The 24,387-nt window shown below is 43.4% G+C and overlaps 1 protein-coding gene and 1 long non-coding RNA gene across 6 annotated transcripts in view; one reads left to right on the top strand and one right to left on the bottom strand.

Moving 5' to 3' along the window:
* Window positions 1-11,757, bottom strand: part of LOC107055756 — an 18,666-nt gene extending 6,909 nt beyond the window's left edge. Inside the window, exons 1-6 of one of the 4 annotated variants that reach the window (XR_006931106.1) lie at window positions 11,033-11,757; window positions 7,702-7,753; window positions 5,006-5,153; window positions 4,405-4,463; window positions 3,720-3,828; window positions 834-957 (exon numbers count right to left, since the gene is read on the bottom strand). This is a non-coding gene — a long non-coding RNA (uncharacterized LOC107055756). Of the gene's footprint in view, window positions 1-833; window positions 958-992; window positions 1,452-1,615; window positions 3,829-4,404; window positions 4,464-5,005; window positions 5,154-7,701; window positions 7,754-11,032 lie in introns of those variants that run through there. The other 3 variants (XR_005861821.2, XR_005861819.2, XR_005861820.2) reach the window with 3 other exon arrangements.
* Window positions 11,128-24,387, top strand: AQP11 (aquaporin 11). Of its 2 annotated transcripts, none has more exons than XM_015280878.4 (4): window positions 11,128-11,229; window positions 11,545-12,201; window positions 19,062-19,178; window positions 23,992-24,387. In XM_015280878.4, the coding sequence occupies exons 2-4, from the start codon at window positions 11,607-11,609 to the stop codon at window positions 24,060-24,062; spliced, it is 783 nt and encodes a 260-aa protein (XP_015136364.3). In that variant the 5' UTR covers window positions 11,128-11,229; window positions 11,545-11,606; the 3' UTR covers window positions 24,063-24,387. The 2 variants fall into 2 exon arrangements, with proteins under 2 accessions (XP_015136364.3, XP_015136362.3); XM_015280876.4 differs by having other exon boundaries at window positions 11,128-11,464.

The following is a 24,387-nucleotide window of genomic DNA, read 5'->3' as shown; positions in this document are numbered from 1 at the left end:
AAGTCAGAAATGTTCATGGTCACTACCGCACGCCCAAATCACTTCAAGCTCTGTGGGAAGAAGAAAGAAGAATGGATGTCTCCAAAACCACAGGCATTTCTAATGAAACAAAGTGACAATCTCCACTGTCCATTAGCAACACTCAGCCTGTAACATCCATCTGGGGAGTTCTGACATGCATTGGTGGGCCTTAAGGAGTCCAAGAGGTTTTCTATTACAAATTACTACTAACCATCTTTATCACTACAAAGTTTAGAGACCTAAGGTCATAACACAGCACAGTACAAAGATAACACAACTCCTGTTCTGAAAAGCACAGACATGGACAAGCGAGAGGCTACTAACTGCTATCAGTGTTCTGAAAACAATGATCACACATCCCAGCCTTTTTCATTGCTCAGCCAAAGACTGCAGTAACTTTGACAGATATTCAGTGTTGTGACTACACAGCTTTACAGTCCTTGCCTAGAGGTTCCAAATTCTACCCCTATATGCGCCATATACAACATTAATTAAACGCACAAGAAGAACATTAATGAAATTTGCAAATCTAAGTATTCAAAGGCCAGGAAATGCCAAAGTGAATGTCATCTGCACCACTTTAATTTGTACTCTTTGCAGACACCTTATAATGGATTTTAATTATGTGATTTAGTGCTGGTTTTCCACAGATCCCTGCTTCATTTAGTTTACGAACCATCACTCACTTAAGGGGATAGGTGTCATTTGTCTTCATGCACCAAATGTAGGAAATCTGAACCCTTAGCAAGGTGAATCTCCTTTTGAAATACAAATCTCGCCATGGCGAATGTACAAAATATTAATTTAGGTACCTCAGATGTGGCAGTAATCCACATTGCCACAGATCCTCACTTAGAAGAATTAGCAGCTCAAATTCTTTTTCCTCTTTTTTTTCATGCATATTCCAATGCCTTTTTCACTGTAAGTTGGCCAAACCTGAAGACAGAAAACATTAATTTATTCTACAGCTTTCTATTCTTCACATCATAACAGAACTTCAGCATTTCTTAATTTGTTGTGATAACCTGGAAGCAGAAATGAAATCCCCAGCCCCAGAGGGAACTGCTCTCACTTGGTCTTAGTTTCTCACTTCTCATACATCCTCTCATCTCTTTTCTGTTTGTCCCGTACATTTATTTCCACACACACCAGACTGTTTAGGTAAATGTCTCCACTCCCCCACAGCCATTCCAACACCTTCATAAGGCTAGTCCCAATTTCTTGCTCATGTCCCCTTCCTCCTACTACTTTCTCACCCAGTCTCCATCACTCTCCCACCAACTGTTTTATTTTACTGTTGAAGTTCAATACACTCCCCATAGAAGAGAAGTGAGATTCTTCTTCAGAGTCGTATGACTTGGTCAAAGTTGGGTCAACTTTCACAGGCACAAGAAGTACATTCCTGACTCATCGTCTATCCTCTTGCCAAGCTGAAAAAGCATAAAAGCATCTAAGCTTCTCAGATAAGTTGCTGCCAGTATTTTAAAGCTAAAAACAACCTATTCTCTTTTCATAGGGGGAGAGAAATGAATAGCTCTGTTTGAAATTTAAGGAGAAAGTAGGGAGGAAAGAGTCATCTAAGACAGGCATTTGGCTGAAAAACTTTATTGTTAACTAAAACTAAATAAGTAGCCTCAAACAGAGGCTACATTACAACTGGCTAAGGGAAAACAATTATTTTCATTGCAAATGATGGTTTTTCAAGGTCTGTATGAGCTGTGATCACCTTTATATGACTTCAGATACATTTCTGAAGAAATTTGCAAAGTTATGGTCCACTGACTCATGAAGTAAGTCCATTAGAATACTCTTAGCTTATAAACACAAAGAGAGGGAATTACCTTCTCATGGGTGCTTGCTGAATAACTTGCCCAATGGGCTCCACGCATTTATTAAATATGCTTTGAATACATTGCATCCTTCAGCACCTGAAGGGTACACTTATTTTTTTTTTCCACATGACCAGCAGCAGTCACTTTCCACGTAGTATTTCCAAGGTTCATTTTAAGCCTGTGTCTTGGAATTTAAAGTCTTCATTATTCTTGTTACTGGCTTGGGACTTCAGAATTGGGCTGGAGCTGAAACTTTTGCAAACACATATCGTCGGCCAGTCTCAATGTACCTCTGGGGAGCTGGGATGAAGATTCTGCCTAGGGCAGACTAGCAGACATTGCACTTCAGAAATCCTCTGGTTGAAGTCATCCATAGTAGCCTCATTAAGACTCAGTCTTTCCATTTATATTTCTTGCTTAGCGAAATCATGCAGGGTTGCACTGGCACAACCTAGAGAACTGAACCAACTGGTAATTTCACTTTAACACTGTTCTCAGATTTCTTGGAGGTTGTTACAATTCAGCAGGGAAAAGTATTACTCACAGCAAATGAGCCTGCAAATATTTTAACTATGATTCTGGGAACATAACCGATAATAGAGTGGGAAAGGAAGCCTTGATTCATGCATTCATGTTCTCTGCTACTACGGGCAAGGGAATCCAAGCTTCAAATAAATGTGTTTGGTTTTTGCTTGGTGATCTTCTGCTTGCATGCCACAGTTCTGCTGAGCATTAGCTTTCTCCATGTTCTTCAAAACAGCAACTAGAGATATAACACTTGATTTGTCTTCAAATGGGACACGCTTAACTGCTGGTCTCCAGTACGCAAGCTGCTGGCATTCATACCCAAATGGTTTATCTCTACCCTTTCAAAACTCTTCTAACCAACATTTTTTCTTAGTCCACTACATGACATTGCAATTTGTAATACCAAACATCACTTGATTTTGATTACTCCAGTCTTCAAGGTTATGTGGTACTTCCTAAACAATGTTCCAGTCTTCCTGTCTTTTGATATTGCTTTCCAATTTTGTCTCATCATTAAATGTAATTAGCAGCTTGTTTTAGAGCAGCTAGTCCTGAAAACATGATTCGTTTATTGTTATGTTTTACCTGTGTTTTATGATTCTTCTCTGGCTTTGAAGCAAATGCTTGACAAGCCTGTAACCACATAACCTAATCATTAACAATACACATTTATCTAAGAAGCACAATTAGTACTACAGTACTAATTTTCCCACCAAGGATTTTCCAACCAACTTTAAAACTGTCATTGCTCGAAGTTAATTTGCCACTATGCAGACTGGGAAATTCTGATGGCACTTCAGTCCAAATCCTCAATGATATTCCAATTAAAATGAAGTGACCTTGTTTGTTAAGTTTGAAAATACTGCCCACTGAGAAGAAAGGTATCTGTTGTTTATCAGAACTATTTTCCTAAGATTGCTGAAAACTCAATTCAGCACCATACTGAATTGTTTTTTGAAATCCCGAGGGCTAGAAATCAGAGAAGGTAGGGAGAAATGTGTGTGTAACAGAAGCTTCAATTCTGGGGAACTAGTGGCATTACAGAAAATTAGCAACTGCCTGTAGTTATGCTCTGGCTGAATCTGACCCCGGACCAACCTTCAATTAAAGGTAACATGGAAGTTCAGGCTTCAGAGACTTTAGCATGCACCTCTCAACAGGCTACAACTCATAAAGAAGTAGAAACAGAATAATTGAGAAGTGGCAGGCTTGGCACAGAAAGCTGTTTCAAAGACCCGGTGTCTCAATGTCATCCTTCAAGTTACCTCTTATTATCTGTATTGAAAGTTGATGCCCAGATTTTCAGTGAGGAAAGAAAAGTCAGTGTCCTCAGCTTACCCTCATGAAAACTTTCAAATCTCCACTTGACTCAGCTGGAGCTTTGGTCCAGAGCAAACAGCAAACCTATTGCTCAATTTTAAGGCCAAGAATAGCCATGCAGCAGCAGCTGAAGGTGAAAAAAACAACAAAATCACATTGGTGTGGACCAATGATTGCACTCTCCATTCTTCAGATGGGTTACACCTTCCAATATCACAGTTTTTGGGTTGAAGTGGCTGGAGGGAGTATCTGGAGTTGCACAAACTTAGGAGTCTGGAGGTCTAGCTGCTGGTTAGTTCCTCCACATAATCCACAGCCTTCCTGTTATCTCAGGCAAGGCAGTTAGCTGTCTGTTGATTTAATAACTAGTAAAACAAGTAATTTTCTACTGAGTCTCATAACAAGCTGCAAAACATACTTCTACTGTTTGTGCAACGTTCTAAGATTGCTGTTATTAACAGTCATTTGCATTCTACCAGGACTAGTGATCTTGTCTGAGACCTAACTGTATCAGACAATCACACTGCAATGATGATCCACACATCCAAATGTTTACACTGTAAACAGACAAGCAGAAGGATACAGATATTCAGAGAAGAGATCAAATTAAGACAAAAAAAAATAATAATAATGCAGAAAAGCACTAGATCACACCTCTGTTGACTACTTTTGTTGCCAATGCTTTTCCACTAGCTTAACTCACCTTTCATAGCTAAGTTATGCCTCTACACAGAAGTTCTCCATTTAGCAAATCTTCTCACACTGGAAAGAAAAAATAGATATTAAAGTATAAAACACAAGCAAACAAAAGATGTGGTAATCCCCCACGAATAAATACTGTATCTGAGTGAAATTAAAGAAGCGCAGTTGTGTTAATAAAGCTTTAACATTATTAAACTTTCAAAGCAATTATGTGAGCAGAATGATAAACAGGCATGATTTGTCTCAGCGTTAAGAGCAGCATCTGCATTCACGTAATCTTCTGCCACAGGGAGCTGCTCACTCAAACTGATCCTCCTGTCTAATGCTGAAGGTTTCCTTTTCTTCAGTTTCACGGCTTCACAAAGAACAAATGTGCCTGATCAGCAGGGACACCAGAAAAGATGAGCTTACAAAATGTTCTCCCTGAAGGAAACCACAGAGGACATGGGCATGGTAAAGCTTGAACAGAATATATAAACACTAACCAGGCTTCAAATCAGTCATGTTCCTTTTTCCAAATCTTTCCTTCAGCATCAGTCAAAGACAACATCAGAGCCAACTAAAAGTTGTGATCATTCCCTTTAACACGTTTCTTCACTCACCTTCGGTCAAACTTGCTGTTGCAGTTGTCTGATTCAAATCCTAAGATGTGCTGCCTCCTCTTTTTCTCTTAAAGTCTTTCCTCATCAGTTCATAAAGAAAGCAGAGTTCCCATTTGCTTTTTGATCTACTTCTATTGTATTTTGGAAGCTATAAGCAACACATGAGTCATTATCACTAACAATTGAGAGAACAAACGAGCTCACTTCTTTCCCACAAAGCTTCTGCTGCCACACTTGCTATCACACTGTTTTGGATACATGCTTTCATACTTGTTAAGTGGCCGTGAAACCCATAGCAGGTTCAGAAGGGCACTTGGCAGGTATAGGCATATATCAGTGAGATAAGTTATACCAACACAAACAGTTCACCTGTAATTAAACCTTAATTGAAGAACTGCTTTGGCTGAACCAAAACACTTCTTTGGTACCGAGAGCAAAATGGAACACTAAGGCAAGCCCTGCTGCTCACAGCCCTAACCCATGAAGAAAAAACCCAAACATGGGTATGAATCAGTCTGGAAAGTTCTCACAGGATGTAAGTGCTCTGCTAAAAGACAGCTGGGCTCCAAGTTCTAATTAACCCCAGCAAAAAAACCAAAACAAAATAAAACAAACAAAAAACCCAACAAATGTATATTTAAATATATTTGTACAAAAATACTAATTTAGGCCCCTCAAAATACCAACGGCAATTCAGTTGTTGGTTTTGTTCCCATGCACTTTACAGAATCAGAGAAAGGTAATCATCGCTCCTAGCAACTGGAAGTCAATATTGTTTCTGTCCCAGTTCAGCAGAATGCTGCATTTCACTTATACGTATTTATTCCCAGAAACACCCACAGATAAAAATATAACACAGTGATGACTATTTTGGTTGATCTGTGGCACTGTGCATGATAAACAGCAGCAGAGAATTCAGTCCAAATGTTATTTGGGAGATTTTTTTCCAAACACACTAGAAATTTAATCATTTTACCTCCGGGCCTTCTACTGGTTCTTCAGCATTTGCAATTCTTAGAAGTGTGTTTCTATGTTATCTTACATCACTGAGTATGATTGAGTGTGAGTATTGACACATTGGAACAGGTTGCCTAGGAGGTTGTGGATGCCCCATCCCTGGAGGCATTCAAGGCCAGGCTGGATGTGGCTCTGGGCAGCCTGGTCTGGTGGTTGGCGACCCTGCACATAGCAGGGGGGTAGAAACTAAATGATCATTGTGATCCTTTTCAACTCAGGCCATTTTATGATTCTATGAGCGATGAAAAAAACTGCATACTGGTGTCCTTCAGAACATCTTTGCATTTCTATCAGGTAGAATGATTTTTTAAGTATTAAACTATGAGTTCAAACTGATGCTGCCCTTGCAGGAGTGGAAAACTACTTCAGATGAAGGAGTGCACACTGTCCAATTGTTATCAGCAAATTCTGGGCTATGATTTTGTCGGTGTTATCACTTTACTATCACAGATGGGGTAACACTAATGCTTAAGGAAGGAAAGCTAAGGGGGTTCTGTATCACAGATCCCAGAAATCACTCACACAGAGCTGCCACATTTCTCCAATGTTAGACAGGTGAGACTTCAAATAAGAGAGTTTGCAATGAAACCTCTGCTTCCAGGCTGGGTGTAGCTCTGGGCAGCCTGGGCTGGTGGCTGGCAACCCTGCACATAGCAGGGGGGTTGAAACTACATGATCATTGTGGTCCTTTTCAACCCAGGCCATTCTATGATTCTATGATGATTTAAACAGAACTCAACTTTAAATAGAATTTTCACAGTTGTATAGAAATGAAAATCCACAGGACAGAATCCATTCCTTAGTAAGAATGTCGGTTATGTGGATATGTCATACAGCTGATGACAAAAGATGAAGCTGTTTGACATAGGACAAAACATGCACATAAAATAACAACACTGCAGTTACAGTAAAAAGATCTCTGTATCCTTTATACCCATACTAACATAATTAATCTGATTTCAAGAGAAAAAATAGCATTTGTCTTGGAAAAAAATACTATGCTGCTGATTTCAGATCTACACATTAATGTTCTATCACAAATATTTATGATTAGACAAAGAAAATTACTCAGCTGCTGTTGTGAACTGCACATTTCAGTATACCTCTGAAAATGCAGATTGCTTCCCATCCTGGCCCCTCACCTACCTCCCACAACTTTCAGGATAAATAATTTAAAACATCACAAACTGTAAGTGAGTGAGACAGATACAATAATTTTCAGTTCCCATAGCAAAGGATTTGTTCCCTCTTACTTTAAATGAAGAATATCTGGCAAAATAACACATCGCCTCTTGAGAAATGGCCAGCAATAAGTCCACAAAATGTAGACTCATATAACAGAAGTTTCTGTAGAAGCACAGGCACTGATGTGACAGACAACCCAAATATAACAAGGACATTTTCTGCACCATTTAAGAATGTGCTTCAGCTAGAACAGGAGTTGGTCTCATTGCATTCCAGAAAAAAACAAACTTCCAAGAGGTCCTGAAATCCTTCCTAGCCCTTGTTAGTAGATATTCCACCCAAATATCCACAATATCTAGTGGGACTCCAAAGAAAAAAAGAGAACAAAAGGAAGAAAGAAAAGAAAGCATAAATGGGCTTTAAAAAAAAAAAACAGCCTTTGCAAAATGTGCCTTTGGCTTTCTGCCTGTTTATTTTCTAGCCTTTTGGCTTACCAGCTTGTCTTCAAACTCGGGGATGTTAGATCCTTCTGTTCTTAAATGAAACCTGAAAGATACAACCACATTGAATTAGAATCATAGAATCATAGAATGGCCTGGGTTGAGAAGGACCATAATGAGCACCTAGCTTCAAGCCCCCTGCCGTAAGCAGGGTCACCAACCACTAGACCAGGCTGCCCAGAGCCACATCCATCCACAATTCAGGATCTTGGTCTTCAGGAAAAAGAATGCAAGGGCCTTTTGCCAGCAACGCCTGCCTGCAAGTCCTCGTTTAATTACAAATCATCTATTCTTGCTCCGGTTACATTCAGACTTTTCTGTTCCAATCTAAAGTCTACACACAGTGCTGCAGTAATAGAGGTATATTTCTATGGCAAATTATCTATTTTTGCCTTATTTGGGCAGAGAAATAGGAATATGCACAAGGAAAACACAAGCAATGATATGCAGGAAGAAAAAGTGGAAGAAAAAGTGGAAGGACTAACTCAAATGAAGAGGGAAAAAAACTGTATCAGAGAGAAAGGAAAGTACACACATCCCTGTACAGAGCAGGCAGGAGCACAAGGGGAATCTGGTACATGGAGGAGAGGAGAGAGAAGGCACGAGGAAGATCTGGAATGAGATATGGAGCCAGAAGTACTACAGAGAAGAAGAAACCAATGATTCAACTCATTCAGTTTACAGAAATTAAGAGAGAAGTTATAAAATGATCTTTAAAAGATATTCCAAGTGTGAACATGCATTTTTACAGATTATGAACTGAAGGGCTTGTACCTGTACCTAGAAAGTCCAGATTCTCACCTATCAGTGGCAAGAACACAAAAGAAAATTGCCATAGGACACCAAGAGCAGTTGTTTGGAATGACACTACCCTCTGGTGGCCAAAGAAAACGCAATGTTCCAGGACTGTGGAGTCCAATAAACTGCTAAGGCTTGTTTGAAAGCAGGCTGTAGATACATAAGGATCTTTAAGTACTGGGGGGGCACATCACCACAGATTACAGAAGCGAGAGGCTGCAGGGATGTGACAACAGACAACACAGCTCATTGCAGCAGTGGCATCCATACGAAACAGAAGCTGGAATGAACACAGCAATTTCTGATGTTGCACATAAAGCTATAGAACACCAACTGTCACTAATCCTGCACAGAACTTTTCACAGAAGCGTGTCTGAAGCATAAGGAAAGAGATTTTCAGATATTGATATTGCTCAGTATTTGTAGCACAATTGCTTTTTAAGCCTTGAGAATTAATGCCTTCAATTACTACCTTTTAGAAGTGAGTCGTTGTCTCCTAAAGCTGCAGCTGCCACTTACAAAGCAATCACTTTATTATACTGATCTTCTATTCTAATATAGTATTGCTTAATTTCTTCCAAAATCTTGGATATCACTGATTTTTTTTTTCCTCTACTACCATTATAGAGCACAGAAAGCCACTCCTGCAAAAAGCAATTGCTTTTTCACAGAAGTGCTCCAGGACTTATCAAAGACTTCTTGCAGTTGTTATGTCTTCTGCCTTGCCTCACATTTGGTGATGTCTAATCTTGTACAAATAATAAAAGCCAAGCATTAACCACTCTGCCACTTATTCCTTTCCCTTCTTTACATTATCACTGCTCAATTGTTGTGAAGATTTTTACCCCTACGGTTTAAAACATCCCCATTTCTCGTAGCTAAATGATCATCTTGGGAGGTGATCCCCCTAAATACTTTTCTATCCAAACCTCTTAAGATGAGATGTCTCAACAGTCCTACATTACATAAACAAGAGATTGTCGTGTGATACGCTACATGAGAAATGATTCTACATTTTGCAACTTAGGCTTTTATGGTAGACTGACATTCAACTAAAAGTAAGGGTTTGCTTTTGCTGCTTGGAAGCCACATATCCGTGTTCCGCTTTCCTGCAAGAATTACATTGTGCAGACCTTGGTCAAAAGTGATTCCTGTGGTGAGAGACCATCTTTGGTGCCACCTCGTGGTAAGAACACTGAATCATAAAAATACTCCACACCCACCTCTCCTTTGGTCATAGAATCATTTGAGTTGGAAGGAACTCTCAAAGGTCATCTAGACCATTTTTGTGGCCCTTCTCTGGATGCACTCCAACAGCTCCATGTGTCTCCTGTACTGAGGACTCCACATCTGGACGCAGTACTCCAGGTGAGGTCTCACAGCACAAGGCAGAGGGACAGGATGACCTCCTTGCCCTGCTGGCCATGCTTGTTTTGAGGCAGCTCAGCATACAGTTGGCTTTTCTGGACACAGTGCTGGCTCACATCCAGCTGTCATCCACCAGCACTCCCAGGTCATTTCCAGCAGGGCTGTGCTTCATCCTTACATCCCCTAGCTTGTACTGATACTTGGGGTTGCCTTGACCTAGATGCAGACCTTGTACTTGGCTTTGTTGAACCTCATGAGGTTCTCCTGATCCCACTGCTCAGCCTGTCTGGGTCTCCCTGCACGGCATTCCATCCCCCAGCCGTGTCAACTGCACCACACAGCTCGGGGTCATCTGCGAACTTGTGGTCCATTTAAAGCATTTCTACTCTTTCCACACTGTGGAAAGGCCCTTGTAATTAAAAGCAAACAGCATCTGACATTTGGGCGTTTGATTTCCTTTGGCTTCCCAGAGATCACACCAAAACCTTAAGAATACTTCTGCAAGGCACAAGAGCCCAGAAAAAGAAACTTCTGAGATTATTTTCTCCTCTTGTAAGGATGTAAGGACTAAACCTGAAGCTGAAACAACAAAGTAAATGAGGCATTATTCACAGGAGCTCAGCCAACACGCCCTGCATAGAGCAGGAGCTGGCCTCGATGATCCCTATGGGTCTTTTCCAACCTGAGATATGCTATGATTCTACAATCTGTCTCAGCCAAAAGACACAAAAACACATCCTAAAGGAGGAAATCTCAATTTCTCCAGGCCACCTGAGGTCCTCTGGGGCCTCCCTGATAAAAAGATCTTACCAGCTTCTGCAGCATGAGGACAAAAGCTATTTTTAGCATTATTTCCATTGAAGATTGCCCCTGGCCTCCTCCTGGCACCCTATCAGGACCGTCCCCATCCCCACAGGCAGCACGGAGGGCGCAATCCACACCCACACCTCACAGAGCGCTGCTCTCAGGGAAACACTTTCCAAAGCCTTCTCCCGGGCTCGGCCCTCAACGCCCTGTCAGCTTTCCCTCACACAACCCCCTTCCAGCACCCCGTTGACACCAACTCGCTGCCTTATTCCCCTTTTACACGGTCCCGAGAGAGCTACGCCCGAAGTTGTGCAAAAGGGAGAGGCGGGCGTAGAGGCGCGTAAAGCCTCACCTCTGTCACCTCAGCGCCAAAGGCCGGGAAAGCGCCCAGCTCGCGCGCCCCCCCCGCTCCAAGCAGCGGAGCCGACTTCGCGCATGCGCAGCACCGCCGGGGGCCGCGGCCACCCCGCTGAGGAGGGCGGGCGGCGGTGAGCTGCGTGGGGAGTGTTTCTCGCCCGGCTGCTGGTGCGCGCTTATTCAGTGATTTATGTAAGCTTCCAAACCGGCTGCGTGAGGAATCGGCTCGTCTCTTCCCTCGCGGGTGGCTCTCTGTGAGGGGGTGTTCTCCCTTCCTCCTCGCCTCAGAGAGGGCACCCCTCTTCCCCCGCAGACTGAAGGGAGAGACGTCCTCCTTCCCCCGCTGCCGTGGGGACGGGGATCCCCGTGCCCGCTCCCCTGTCAGGCTGAGCCGAGCTGAGGGCAGAGACCTCACAGCTGCAAGCAGGTGGGGAAAGAAGCAGCCTTCTACCTTGTAAGGCCAAGTGTTGCTATTTTCCCTCCCTCTTTCTTCATTTCTCCCCACAGGCAGTGAGGCTGGACCGGAGCGAACTCCTCTTTCGAGTCACTCAGCGAGTGGGACTGTGGCCATGGCTGCGGGCGGCATCTGGACGTCGCTGGGGCTGATGGCAGCCGTTGTGGCAGCCGTGGGCCTGTGCCGCAGTTTGGCTCTCCGCCGCCTGCACGCCCGCCCGCACCTTTGCTCGTTCCTCCTGGAGCTGCTGAGCACCTTCCAAGTGTGCGCCTGCACCAACGAGCTCAGCCTGCTGGGCAACACGGAGCCCAGGCCTCACACCGCCCTCACCCTCACCTACGGCTTCACCGTCCTGCACGGCCTGACGCTGCCTGGCAGCACATGCAACCCCTGTGGCACCCTGCAGCCCCTGTGGGGCGGACGGACCTCGGCCAGGGCGGGGGGACTGAAGATCTGGGCGCAGTTCGCTGCTGCGGTGTTGGCCAGAGTCTTTATGCACTTTATCTGGAGGTTGGAGATGGCGGAATCCCATTTGGGAGCGCTCACTCAGGGTTGCGGCAACCCCATGCAGACGACGGAGGTGCAGGCGTTCTGCATAGAGCTGTTGTTCTCTGTCGTTTTCCAGCTGACCATCCTGCAAGTGGAAAACATTAAGCCCAGCTACAGAGTGCACGCGGTTGCTCTCCTCATCACCATGCTGGTGTTTGCAGGTTAGTCCTTTTTTTTTCCACTGTTACTGCAATCAGATGCTTTAAAGGAAACTTAAATATCGCAGGATCGAAGGGGTTGAAGATCATCTAGTCCAACTCCCCTATTAAATCAGGAAATCAAGATGCAAAGTTCATTTTCTTCAATTAGAGAAAGAGAAGCATCATAGAAACAGACTTAAGGGTGCTGGTGGATGACAACTGGACGTGAACCAGTACTGTGTCCTCACAGCCCAGACAGCCAGCTATGTCCTGGCTGCATCCAAAGCAGCATGGCCAGCAGGGCGAAGGAGGTGATCCTGCCCCTCTGCTCTGTGCTGTGAGACCTCACCTGGAGTACTGCGTCCAGATGTGGAGTCTTCAGTACAGGAGACACATGGAGCTGTTGGAGCACACCCCGAGGAGAGCCACAGAAATGATCCAAGGGATGGAACAACTCTCCTACAACAACAGGCTGGGAGAGCTGGGGCTATGCAGCATGGAGAAGAGAAGGCTCTGAGGTGACCTGAGAGCAACCTTTCAGTATACGAAGGGGGGCTGTAAGAAAGAAGGGGACAGACTCTTGTGCAGGATCTGTTGTGATAAGACAAGGGGAAACGGTTTCAAACTAAAAAAGGGGAGATTTAGATTGAATATGAAGAAAAGGTTTTGTTATGATGAGGGTTGTGAAGTGCTGGCACAGGTTACCCAGAGAGGTGACGGGTGCCCCATTCTTGGAGACATTCAAGGTCAGGCTGGATGGGGCTCTGAGCTGTACATGTCCCTCCTGATCATTTCAGGGGAGTTGGACTAGATAGCCTTTATTAATCCCTTCTAACTCAAACGGTTCTGTGATTCTATGAAATGGTCCTACAAATTCTGAGTTCATTTGGAGTTTATATATCAAGTTTGGTTAGGTCCTATGGCATGGGTAAAGAATGAAATGAGTTGTGCATGCAAAACATCTAATCTATTCCACAAGCAGATAGTACTCTGTGAAGCTCTTAACCCTTGTTAAAATATCTCAGTGAAGGTTTGTTTCATAACCTGACATTCTACAGTCTGAGGATTTCACGTGTGCCACATTGCACATTTTGGAGTGGCATTGCAGGACAGCACCAGTCTGCATCAGGGAAAGATGCTGAGCATGCAGGCCTGCAGAATAGAGATTCTGCATTAAAATAATGCATAATTCATATCAATGCAGTGGTTAACTGTTAGAAAATGTTGGAAGCAGGAACGGTTATTTGTAGAATGTGTGCACAGTTCAAAGTACTTGTGAAACTACATGCAAAAAAAAAAAGTTGGTTGCCTGTAGTATCATAGCACCTACAAATCTCATGTCCCTGCAGTGCCCTCTGTGTCCCTGTCCTTACTTTTGCCTCTGTGTCACCTCCCAGAGCTGGGATTGTCCCTTGCACTTTGGGTCAGGGGAAGGAACTCCTGCAGTCAGTGGGATTCTTTGTGTTCTCCCCAGTGAGATACCAGAATTGTGTCACTGGTCACTTAGGACTGCGTTACAGGGAGATTCTGGGAAGGAGATGCTGTGCTCTGGGGCACGGAGAGATGAGACAGACGTGGTTAGGGAGTTCCTCACACCAGCTTTGGCTACAGCCTCCACAGAGGAAGTCATAGAATCACAGAATCATTGAGTTGGAGGAGACCTTAAAGCCCACCCAGGTCCACTCTCTGCCATGGACTGGTTGCCCCCACCAGCTCAGGCTGCCCAGGGCCCCATTCAGCCTGGTTTTGGGCACCTCCAGGGATGGGGCACCCACAGCTCTCTTGGCAGCACTGCCAGGGCCTCACTGCCCTTTGAGTAAAGAATTTCCACCTTACACCTAACCTAAATTTCCCCACTTATAACTTAAAGCTATTCCCCCTTGTCCTGTCACTGTCAGACTGTGTAAAAAATCAGTCCACCTCTTGCTTATAATCTCCCTTCCAGTACTGGAGGGCTGCAATAAAGTCTCTTGCCTTCTCTTCCGCAAGCTGAACCCCCCTCTGCTCTCTCAGTCTTTCTTCACAGGACAGGTGCTCCAGCCCTTTGAACATCTTGATGGCCCTGCTCTGGGCCCGCTCCAGCAGCCCCACATCCCTCCAGCAGTGGCCCCCCAGGCCTGGACACAGTGCTGCCAGATGGGGCCTCGTGAGGGCAAAGCAGAGGGGGGACCGTTCCCTCCCTGCCCACTGCCACCCTTCTGTTGATGCAGCCCAGGGGACTGATGGCTGCTAGGCTGCAGGCACACATTGCTGGTTCATGTCCATCCATCAGGACCCCAGCTCACCTAGGAAACGAGCCATCTATGAGAGGAGATCACTGCCTTATCTACAGATGTCTGCAGTGTTACTGATTTCTTGGTCCAAAGGTTGAACTAATACAGTAAGATGAAAAGCATAGTCGAGTTTTCAGATGTATTCATGGGGAAAAAAAGCCTTACTCATTATGCTTAGCTGAATTTAGCTAATATCTGAAAGATTAAAACCCCGTGGAGAATTTCATTAATTAGCAACTTGAACTACTTTCTAAAATTAATTTTTGAATGTAGAAGTAAAGTGTAACTGTGTGTTAGCACACTGAGAACATTCCTGAGATGATAGGTGAAAGTTTAGCCAAGGATTGTGCTACCTCTTCTCCAGGCATAGAAAGCTGGATTCCTGAGTCTTAACATTCTTAACATGGAGGCTTGCCAGTGTGACTCCCATCTACAAGAAGGGCTGCAGGGAGGATCCGGGGAACTACAGGCCTGTTAGCCTGACCTCAGTGCCAGGGAAGATTATGGAGCAGATTGTCTTGAGGGAGATCACGCGGCATGTGCAGGACAACCGGGGGATCAGGCCTAGCCAGCATGGGTTCACGAAGGGCAGGTCCTGCTTGACCAACCTGATCTCCTTCTATGATCTAGTGACCCATCTGGTGGATGAGGGAAAGGCTGTTGATGTGGTCTACCTAGACTTCAGCAAAGCCTTTGACACTGTCTCCCACAGTATTCTCCTCCAGAAGCTGGCAGATCGTGGCTTGGACAGATACACTCTTGGCTGGGTAAGGAACTGGCTGGAGGGACAGGCCCAGAGAGTGGTGGTGAATGGAGCTAAATCAAGCTGGTGACCGGTCATGAGTGGTGTTCCCCAGGGGTCAGTGCTGAGGCCTGTCCTCTTTAATATCTTTATTGATGACCTGGATGAGGGTATTGAGTGCACCCTCAGTAAGTTTGCAGATGACACCAAGCTGGCTCGAAGTGTTGATCTGCCTGAGGGTAGCGAAGCCTTACAGAGGGATCTGGATAGGTTGGATAGCTGGGCTGAAGCCAATGGGATGGGATTCAACAAGACCAAATGCCGGGTCCTGCACTTTGGCCGCAATAACCCCAGGCAACGCTATAGGCTTGGGGCAGAGTGGCTGGAAGACTGTGTAGAGGAAATGGACCTGGGGGTGTTGACTGACGCTAGACTGAACATGAGCCAGCAGTGTGCCCAGGTGGCCAAGAAGGCCAATGGCATCCTGGCTTGTATCAGAAATAGTGTGGCCAGCAGGAACAGGGAAGTAATTGTCTCTCTGTACTCAGCACTGGTGGGGCTGCACCTCGAGTACTGTGTCCAGTTTTGGGCCCCTCACTGTAAGAAAGACATCGAGGGCCTGGAGCGTGTCCAGAGGAGGGCAACAAAGCTGGTGAGGGGTCTGGAGCACAGACCTTATGAGGAGCGGCTGAAGGAGCTGGGATTGTTCAGTCTGGAGAAGAGGGGGCTCAGGGGAGACCTTATTGCTCTCTATAACTACCTGAAGGGAGGTTGTAATGAGGTGGGGGTCAGCCTCTTCTCTCATGTGACTAGTGATAGGACGAGGGAATGGCTTCAAGCTGTGCCAGGGAAGGTTCAGGCTGGACGTTAGGAAATACTACTTCTCTGAAAGGGTGGTCAGGCACTGGAATGGGCTGCCCAGAGAAGTGGTGGAGTCACCGACCCTGGAGATGTTCAAAGAGCATTTGGATGTTACGTTGAGGGACATGGTTTAGCGAGAACCATTGGTGAAGGGCGAATGGTTGGACTGGATGATCCTGTGGGTCTTTTCCAACCTTAGCGATTCTATGATTCTATGATTCCTTTGCTGCTGAGCAAATAATCTTGTAAAATAATACGTGCCACACAGCTTTCTTTTAGCTAGCTCACACAAAGACTTCATGCCCAGTGTTTTGGGCCAGGCTGGCTTCCTCTCTGTTTCAGGAGAAGGCTGATTATCCAGTGCAGTCCATCTGCAGAGATTTATTTCTAGGAAATACCAGATCTGCTGTGCCCTGAACGTTTTCCTTCCTGCTATTTTGAAATCTACATTGAAGGCTGTTGTAAAGAAAAACGTTCTTGTTCACTGCTCCAGGCTGCCTAGGGTTTGTGTTCTTTGCCATGCGCTCAGGTTCAAAAGGGAACTGACAGGTGGCATTCTCTCCCTGCAGCCATCCTGAGTGCTGTGCTCTCCTGAACTGTGATTTGAAGCCTCTTGAAGCAATGGAGGGCATAAACCTGTGTTCCTACTGCTGAGGTATTGCAGGCAGTGTGGGAGCCTGCTCGTGTGTATTTCTATGATGAAGTGAGAGGCTTCCACTGTTATCAGACCTTTTCAGGGGAAGGTTAGGCAGGTACACATAGGGCTCCTTACAGGTTCTCAGACCATTCTTCCTGCCCCCTTCCCTCTGCTCACATACATACACATAGATTCCCCTGGGCACACCCTGCTCTCCTGCACTTCAGAAGGCCACTGATGGCACACCAAGCAGTAACAGCAGCGATAGCACCTGGGAGACATCCACAACCTGCATGGTGCACTCGGTGTCACTGTGCATCTCTGCATGGCCCCAGCCACCATCTGGCCACCTCTCCTCTCTCCTGCATGATGTGCTAAGTGGGCCATGCTTCATTACAGCTTGCAGGTGCTGCTTTTTCCCTTTTCCGGGTTAGAAATAGCATACCATTTCTATATATTTCTGTGCCAAATACGGGGCTTCGTGCTTTGCATTGACAACTGTTGCCACCACAAGATGATACGTGCTTAGCTCTGCTAAGGAAGTATTTCCTTTCCCCAGTTGGAGGAGCAGTGCTTTGAATGAATCAGCACCTTGTAAATGAGGCCTGCAGCAGGACAGTCTCTGATGCCCACGCCTTGAAGACAGGTGCTTCACTTAGCTGGGCTGGATTATTCTTAGGGAATCTGTGCCTCTCCATTAACTGTTCATAAAGAAGTGGAGTGCTTCTTTAAGAGGAACAGCTCTTTCTTGCTCACCCAGCACGAAAGGGCTAGGTAGCCAGCACTGATCTAGGCAACCTGGTCCCAACACCATTTTCCCTGCAAAAACATCAGCTAGTTTAGAACACTGTACGAATTATGATTCTCCAAGACTTCAGTTGGAAAGATGCAATGGTTTAGCTGGGAACTCTGAAAGGTGAATTAAACTTAGAAAAAACCTCCATGCTCATGGTTTCTTTTTACACCAATTGTGCCCTGAGGACGTGTAGACTGCAGTCAGGCATGAGTCAGAAATGTTACAAAATGCATCTCGTACATATTGTATCACATTTCCATGCACGATTTATCTTCTACTGTGTGTCTAAAAGCTGTGTGAATGACTGCTGTCTAAAAAGGGACTGTAAGAAGGAATATCTCTGGCTCTATGTCAGCTTTGGTATGGATGAAGTGTTAAAAGTATAGCCATATTTCTATGGCTTATACCCATCTAAACTGACACACACGAAGGGCTCCAAAACATGAAAATGTCTTTTTTTCACAAGGGACTGAGTTAAATTGGTGGAAATAAGTAAGTGTTTGTATGTCATTGGGTACACATGTAAGTTACTTAAGCATATCATGCAATTTAATCCAACAAATAACATCAGATTTTGTAGAAAGTATTTTGAAAACCACCAACTCTCCCTTTAGATTTCTACTCTCAGTTCAGAATATTTGGATTGGGTTTTTTTTGTTATTATTACATTTTATCTTGCACTGACAGTTTTCAACATAGTGCATATCAGACCAAAAGAAACCCTCTGATGCTGCAAATAGGAAGGTTTGGTTTTTTTACTAAATAGGAGAAAGAGAAGATGATGCCTTTGAATATTAAGGAATGACTCAGAAGCGAAGGATGCAGGCCATACACAGAAGTGGGTAAAGGACATCTGGGTATTCAGTTGGAGCAAATATTTCATCAGTGGAAGACAAAAAACCCCTTTTTGAGTTCTTTTCTTAATTTACAGGCAGTATTACAGTGAAGACAGAATGGTCTGAAAGTGCTGAGATGCATCTGCGTCTCACGTCCTGAGGTTCAAGGAACATGCATGACATTTTCAAGTGACAAATGTTCAAGTGACGTTTTTAATTCTAGATTTCTTCCTAAAACCTTTTTGAACTGTAATAATGGCCAAAGAAATACTGGGGAGCGCATGGAGGGAGAAATACAGAAGAGAATGACAAAGACCTTTGTGAAACTTTCCTGACAGATGAGGATTACAGCGACACAGTGTTTGTACTGAGAGCAGTGTCAAAGCTCATGCTGGTTAATTGGCCTAGGACAATCAAGAATAAGCTTAAAGAAACTAAATAGATACAATGATGTACTGCTGTGTGGGATGAGATTGATAAAACAGATGTGGGACAGTTAGTAAGTAAAGTTGAGGCAACTTCATTTACATCTTGAAGACAGGGAAGGAAAGATGCTTCACTTCTTGCATCAGTTAAGCATATACAATAAGAAACTGCAGAAGAGTTCATCTGCTCAGTTTCTGCTAATGTATTTTATGGCAGGGTATGCATTTCTTGTTGTATTGTGCACACCTATTTCAGTATTTCATTTAGAATGAATATTGTTTGACTTCATGTTGTTCCTGTTTTGTTTCAGGTGGAAATCTTACAGGAGCAATATTTAACCCAGCATTGGCTTTTTCATTACATCCACATTGTTTCTATGACAGATTTCTTACTTATTCGCTAGTATACTGGATAGCACCATGCTTAGGTAAGTTCTTAATATTTCATGTATTTAAGAAAGTGTTACTTAGGATGTGGTTGAAAAGAGGCAAAAAGGAGAAGAGGCAACCTGAAAGTAATTCAAGAAAGACAAATTGTTTAGCATTCAGTTTCTGTCTTACTTTGTATACAAGAACATGAGGATGATTAAATTAAAGATAAATCACATTAGGGCAATATGCTATCTCAGTTATTATCATCAAATGTCAAATCTTTTTCATCTCCATCGTGTCAAAGCTGTACATTTCCCATGTTATGTTTTTCCCCCAGTCACTGTTAGAAACAATCTGTTCTTAGTTTAAGAATAAGGAATACCCATGAGTAACTGGAGCTTTGCTATCTTGCATTCTGATTCATCTGGTGCAGATGAAAATGCTTCATGCTGTTGATTGTTTACAGTTTCTCCCTCCAAGTCTTGAGCTTTCTGCTTAGAGAGTATATAAAGAGGCACTCAGCTAATCCCAGGTTCTTTTGTGACTGTTAATCCTATTAGAAGGGGCCACTGTGGTACTGAAAACAAGGTGAGTAGTAAAACATGGACAGAAAACATCGCAAAAGGCTTCAGTTGCAACAAATAACATGCACACAGAAGGAAAAAAAGTTATTTTGGGGTGACTTTCAAAAATGGAGAAAGAATATTTTAATTAAGTCTTAATTAAAATGCAGTTTTGTTTAAGTTTTTAAAATTACACATCCAAACAGGATAGATGTACAACAGAGTAAGCTTGACAACAGCTGTTCTAGTTAATATTAGTAATGAAATGTCCTAGGCAAAGCTGAAGAACATCACCTGGTTCCTAGCAGAAGATTCATGAACAGCAGCTCATCATCAGCAACATACTGAGAGCACGTACAGAAAATGTCAGATACTGTCTCTAGTTTATCAGGGGAAGGAACTCCAGACCAAGTAGCTGTAAGGATGTCATTCCTGGGGACAAAGCACTTGTTGTGCAGTGTCACTGCTGCAGTAGATGACTTTGTTACAGATGTTGGGCCTGTGGATCATCTGAAGAGCACAGTAGTCTCAGCAATATCATATCATAGAATCATAGAATGGCCTGGGTTGAAAAGGAGCATAATGATCATCTAGTTTCAACCCCCCTGCTGTGTGCAGGGTCGCCAACCACAAGACCATGTATAAAGCATGGATATTCATGGGTACGTAGACATTATTTTACAAACCAAGAATGTTAAGGTGCCTGAGGTGGAAGTGTAGAGATCTGTTTCAAAACTGAATTAATACTTGAGTGCAAATCTACAACTCTAGCGTGGAATGCTGGATGTAAGGCATTTCACCTAACTTGAAATGACATTTTACTGGCACTTATTGAAAATAAGAAAACAATATAAATAATTCTTCCAGAACTGGGCCAAACGATGAGGTGTCTATGAAGGTACCTGTTACGACAGGAAAATTGTTATTAAAAGAATCTCTTAATAGGAATCGTAAAAGAAGATGATGATGAGGGAAGGGATATTTTATATGTAGTTGCAGGGACTGCTTTCAGAATCCACATGTCTGTGGATAACCCCAGACTTCCTAGACACACACAGAGTCATTGTTATTTGCTCATTTGAGGTCTCACTTTTCCCAGTATCAGCATCCTAGATGGTTAAATTATTTTGTAGTTGTTGAGGAAATTCTGTTAGGAGACTGTTACTTAGGGGTTTTTGGGATGTGCCTCAATAATCAGCATGTACAGAAACACAGGGTAGTATGCCATGAAACTTCCAACTGCCTGTGCAAAGTGTAGTATGATCTCATTTATGAGCATAGCAAATACCATGATGACCAGGAGAGAGATATCATTCAGTATATAATGGATACCCAGAGCTAGCAACAAGCCAGCTCTGAACTGACATTTTAAAGCAATTAACATAGAAAGTACGCTTGGAACAAGAGGAAGATTATCACCTTCACAAGAAGAGGAGGAAATTGAAGTTTTCTAGTAGGATAAGCAAATCAACTGGTGTCATAAGAGTCTTTTGTGAAAATCATCTTGGAACTATGAATTAAGAACTCATTTTTCAAAGCGTTTTCACTGAAGTTTCAGTGAAGGTGATTCTTTAGTAGCATCAAAGCAGCTAACAATTGTAGTGAATATAGATGTCAGCAAATATTTACAACTTGAATAGGTACCATGAAGTAAAAGCTCTGGTGGAACAAAGACAGTTGCTGTTTCACTGCCAATGGAATTCATGCCAGTTGTCCAGGCATGATTGCACCATTAGTGATGATTGTGACTGAGTTAATGCTTCTCTTTCAGTACCAGAGAGATGGCAGGAAGAGTTGGTGACAAGATATTGGACACGAGAGCAATGAAACAGGGCTCTCTACCCTGCTAAATTTCTAACACTGTAAGAGAAGTGGTCACTGATTCTCATTTGGATTGGTTTTACCTGTAATATTTCTGCTGTTCTTTAAAAGAAAATTATTTCTTCAACATCAGTTTAGAAAATAAATGCCACACACGTCACTCTGGAGTAGATGTAAATGGAGGAGGCAAGCAAGGGTGCAAGTAAAACTTTCACCTTTCAGCTCGGAGGATATTTGAGTTTCCATCGGGTTCGGGACTCTTAAACATGCAGCTTAAGTGAGGAAACTAGAATTTCAAGTCCATTTGCAGTGACATGTTGAGCACCTCAGGGACATCAAAAATTTGTTGGGGTAGCATGTACAGCTGGAGCACATTTCATTGTGTTCCAGAAATGTTTAGATGTTGTTGTACCAAGGGGCGTGGTTTAGTGGGGAAATATTGGTGGTAGGGGGACAGGTGGACAGGATGTTCTTGGAGGTCTTTTCCAACCTTGGTAATTCTGTGATTCTTGGGCAGGGGAAGGAAAGAGGAAGCTGTGCTCTATGCTAACAAGTTCCTTGACTGTGGGAAAAGAACTCCAGTGCAAGACCAGGGATGTGCCTGTCTGAGAGCTGCTGGATCTAGATTGGAGGGGAAGTAATATTGGGATATTTTACTGAAGGACTGTTGTAGACCATCTGGACAAGTATAGGTAGCAAAGGAGGCTTTCAGCAAATGGGTAGCAGAAGTCTCCTCCCTGATTCCTGTACTCCCAGGAGTTTTCAGCTATGGAGGCATCACCCGAGAGAGCAAAACAAATGCATTTGAGTGAGTGCAATCCAGGAGGTGCCTAGAAAACTCATTTGAAGTCTTAATTCAAAAACACATGGGTCAGTGAGTGATTTTGCTCACAAATTAGGAAGAGACGGTGGTGAATGTGGCTTTGTGGGCTGAAGTCCTTACAAGAGTTCAGGGTTCAGAAGATTGGAAAGGTAAACAACAGAGCGGTTTGGACTTAGAACCAAATTATGCTTAGTTAGGGAACTGCTAGGTAGAATTCCCTGGGAAGCTGCCACACAGGGAGAAGTGTTCCATGGAAAGGTTTTTTTTCTTCCAAAAAGCATACTGAGAGCTTAGTAACATTCAGACGTGCAGGAACAATCCATCACACAGTAAGCCTGAACGTTTTGATAGAAAGCCTTTCCCTGTTGACAAGAACCCTCCCCCTAAGCAAAGGAGAGCAGATAGGGCATAGAAACAGGGATAGGCAGCAAAAGACGCGTACGTAAACTTTGCACGGGCACTTTTGAACAGAATCAGGAAGGTCAAAGCTCAACTGAAATATGACTTTGCTGGAAGTAAGACAGCACAGGTTTATCAAGAGCACAGTTGTTTATTCTGTCTGCAAGTAAGACAAACAACCTGATTTGAAGAAGTGGGATATTGCTATCTCCCTCTATTCAAATCTAGAACATTTCTGAGCTGAAATCCCTTAATGCAAAAGAGATCCCGTGGAAGACTACCAAAACAGTGAAGGGCCTGGAGTACCTGTTCACCAAGGGGATGCTGAGAGAACTGGTCTTACTTAGTCTGACAAAGATGAGGTGAAGAGCTGATTAATAGCAGTCACCAGTTGTTTGAAGAGTAGTCACATAGGTGACAGATTAACTCTTCTCAGTACTGGCAGGCAGTCGTGACTTGGGAGGTCTGGGTAAGACTTTCAGAAAGCCTTCAGAAGTGTGCAGCAACATTAAAACAAGATGGAGATTTTCTGAACAAAGCCATGGTGACCCAACACAGCCTAGACATCAGCCCTGCACTCAGTGGGAGGTTACCAGGCAGACTGCTCTCAGTAAGCATTTCTAAGGAAAATAAAATAAAAGCTGTGGGTGAGGAATACTGTCCTCCAAAATCAGCTTTTCTGAATCAGAACATACAGATTTTGTCAAGAGAAATAGAAAGTAGTCAGTCTACTCTTCTGTATTTAGGTACCTTTCTTATGAAGAACTCAGAATCTCACTTCTACCAGCTTTCACCTTCAGAATAAACCTTACATTGTGACCTTAAAAAACAAGCCAATCAACCCACCTTATCCTGTGTCCACATGTAGTGCCCATAGACTCAGCCTTAACCTATCTGCTGAGATGGGGGCATTTGTTTATCCTTATTGATCTGGAAAGGGGTCATGCACACTTTGACTTCACTTGGTCAAACTGTTCCATCTTTGGTTTATTATCCCAAGAAACACTGCACTCTCAGCTCTTAAGGATCACTGGTGTGGCTGATGGAAACCTTCTTTGCAAACAAGTTTGTGTTTGCAGAAACTGTTGACTGGCTTTAGCCCTTTCAGCTGAGAATTCCATTCTGCAGCAACCCTTATTTAATGTTGGATGCTCAGATAACATAATGCTTATTTTCAACAGCAGTGGAAAACAACTTGTGAAGAACTATATCATCCCCAAAATACATTTAAATGAATGTTGGTTTTGCATTTTGTCTTTTCAGGTACAGTACTTGTGGCTTTTGTATGGAAATCCTTTCTCGGACACCAGAAGACACTAAAATCTCAATTATAGTAGGACTACACTGAAAGAAGTATTTTCAAACAAGTTAACTTGCAGCCACCTCCAAATGAAATGAGGCTTTCAGAAAAAGCATTGACATCGACTTCCACACCTCTTTTCAACTGTATTTTCAGATTTCATGTATTGAAATTTCACTTAGAGCTTTGTATTCAAAAACTTCCTTTGTAACACTAGATCAGAGAACATCTACCAGCATTTTCAGTTAAGCCATATGAACGTGAAAGACTGTTAGAACACTGAAACTTTGTCACTTTAGCCATAAGTGCCATTTGCTGACCTGAATTACAGTGGCATATAAAACTTAAGTTTAGATAAA

This window comes from Gallus gallus, chromosome 1, assembly GCF_016699485.2.
Source record: "Gallus gallus isolate bGalGal1 chromosome 1, bGalGal1.mat.broiler.GRCg7b, whole genome shotgun sequence".
NCBI lineage: Eukaryota > Metazoa > Chordata > Aves > Galliformes > Phasianidae > Gallus > Gallus gallus.
The sequence above is the reverse complement of the archived record's forward strand: the minus strand, read 5'-3'. Positions and strand labels throughout refer to the sequence as shown.

Excerpts from the sequence above, each read along its gene's own strand:
- AQP11 (XM_015280878.4), top strand. The coding sequence starts at position 11,607 with ATGGCTGCGGGCGGCATCTGGACGTCGCTGGGGCTGATGGCAGCCGTT. Across the intron at positions 12,202-19,061 it reads CACCATGCTGGTGTTTGCAG|GTGGAAATCTTACAGGAGCA; the intron begins GTTAGTCCTTTT and ends GTTTTGTTTCAG. Across the intron at positions 19,179-23,991 it reads CTGGATAGCACCATGCTTAG|GTACAGTACTTGTGGCTTTT; the intron begins GTAAGTTCTTAA and ends TTGTCTTTTCAG.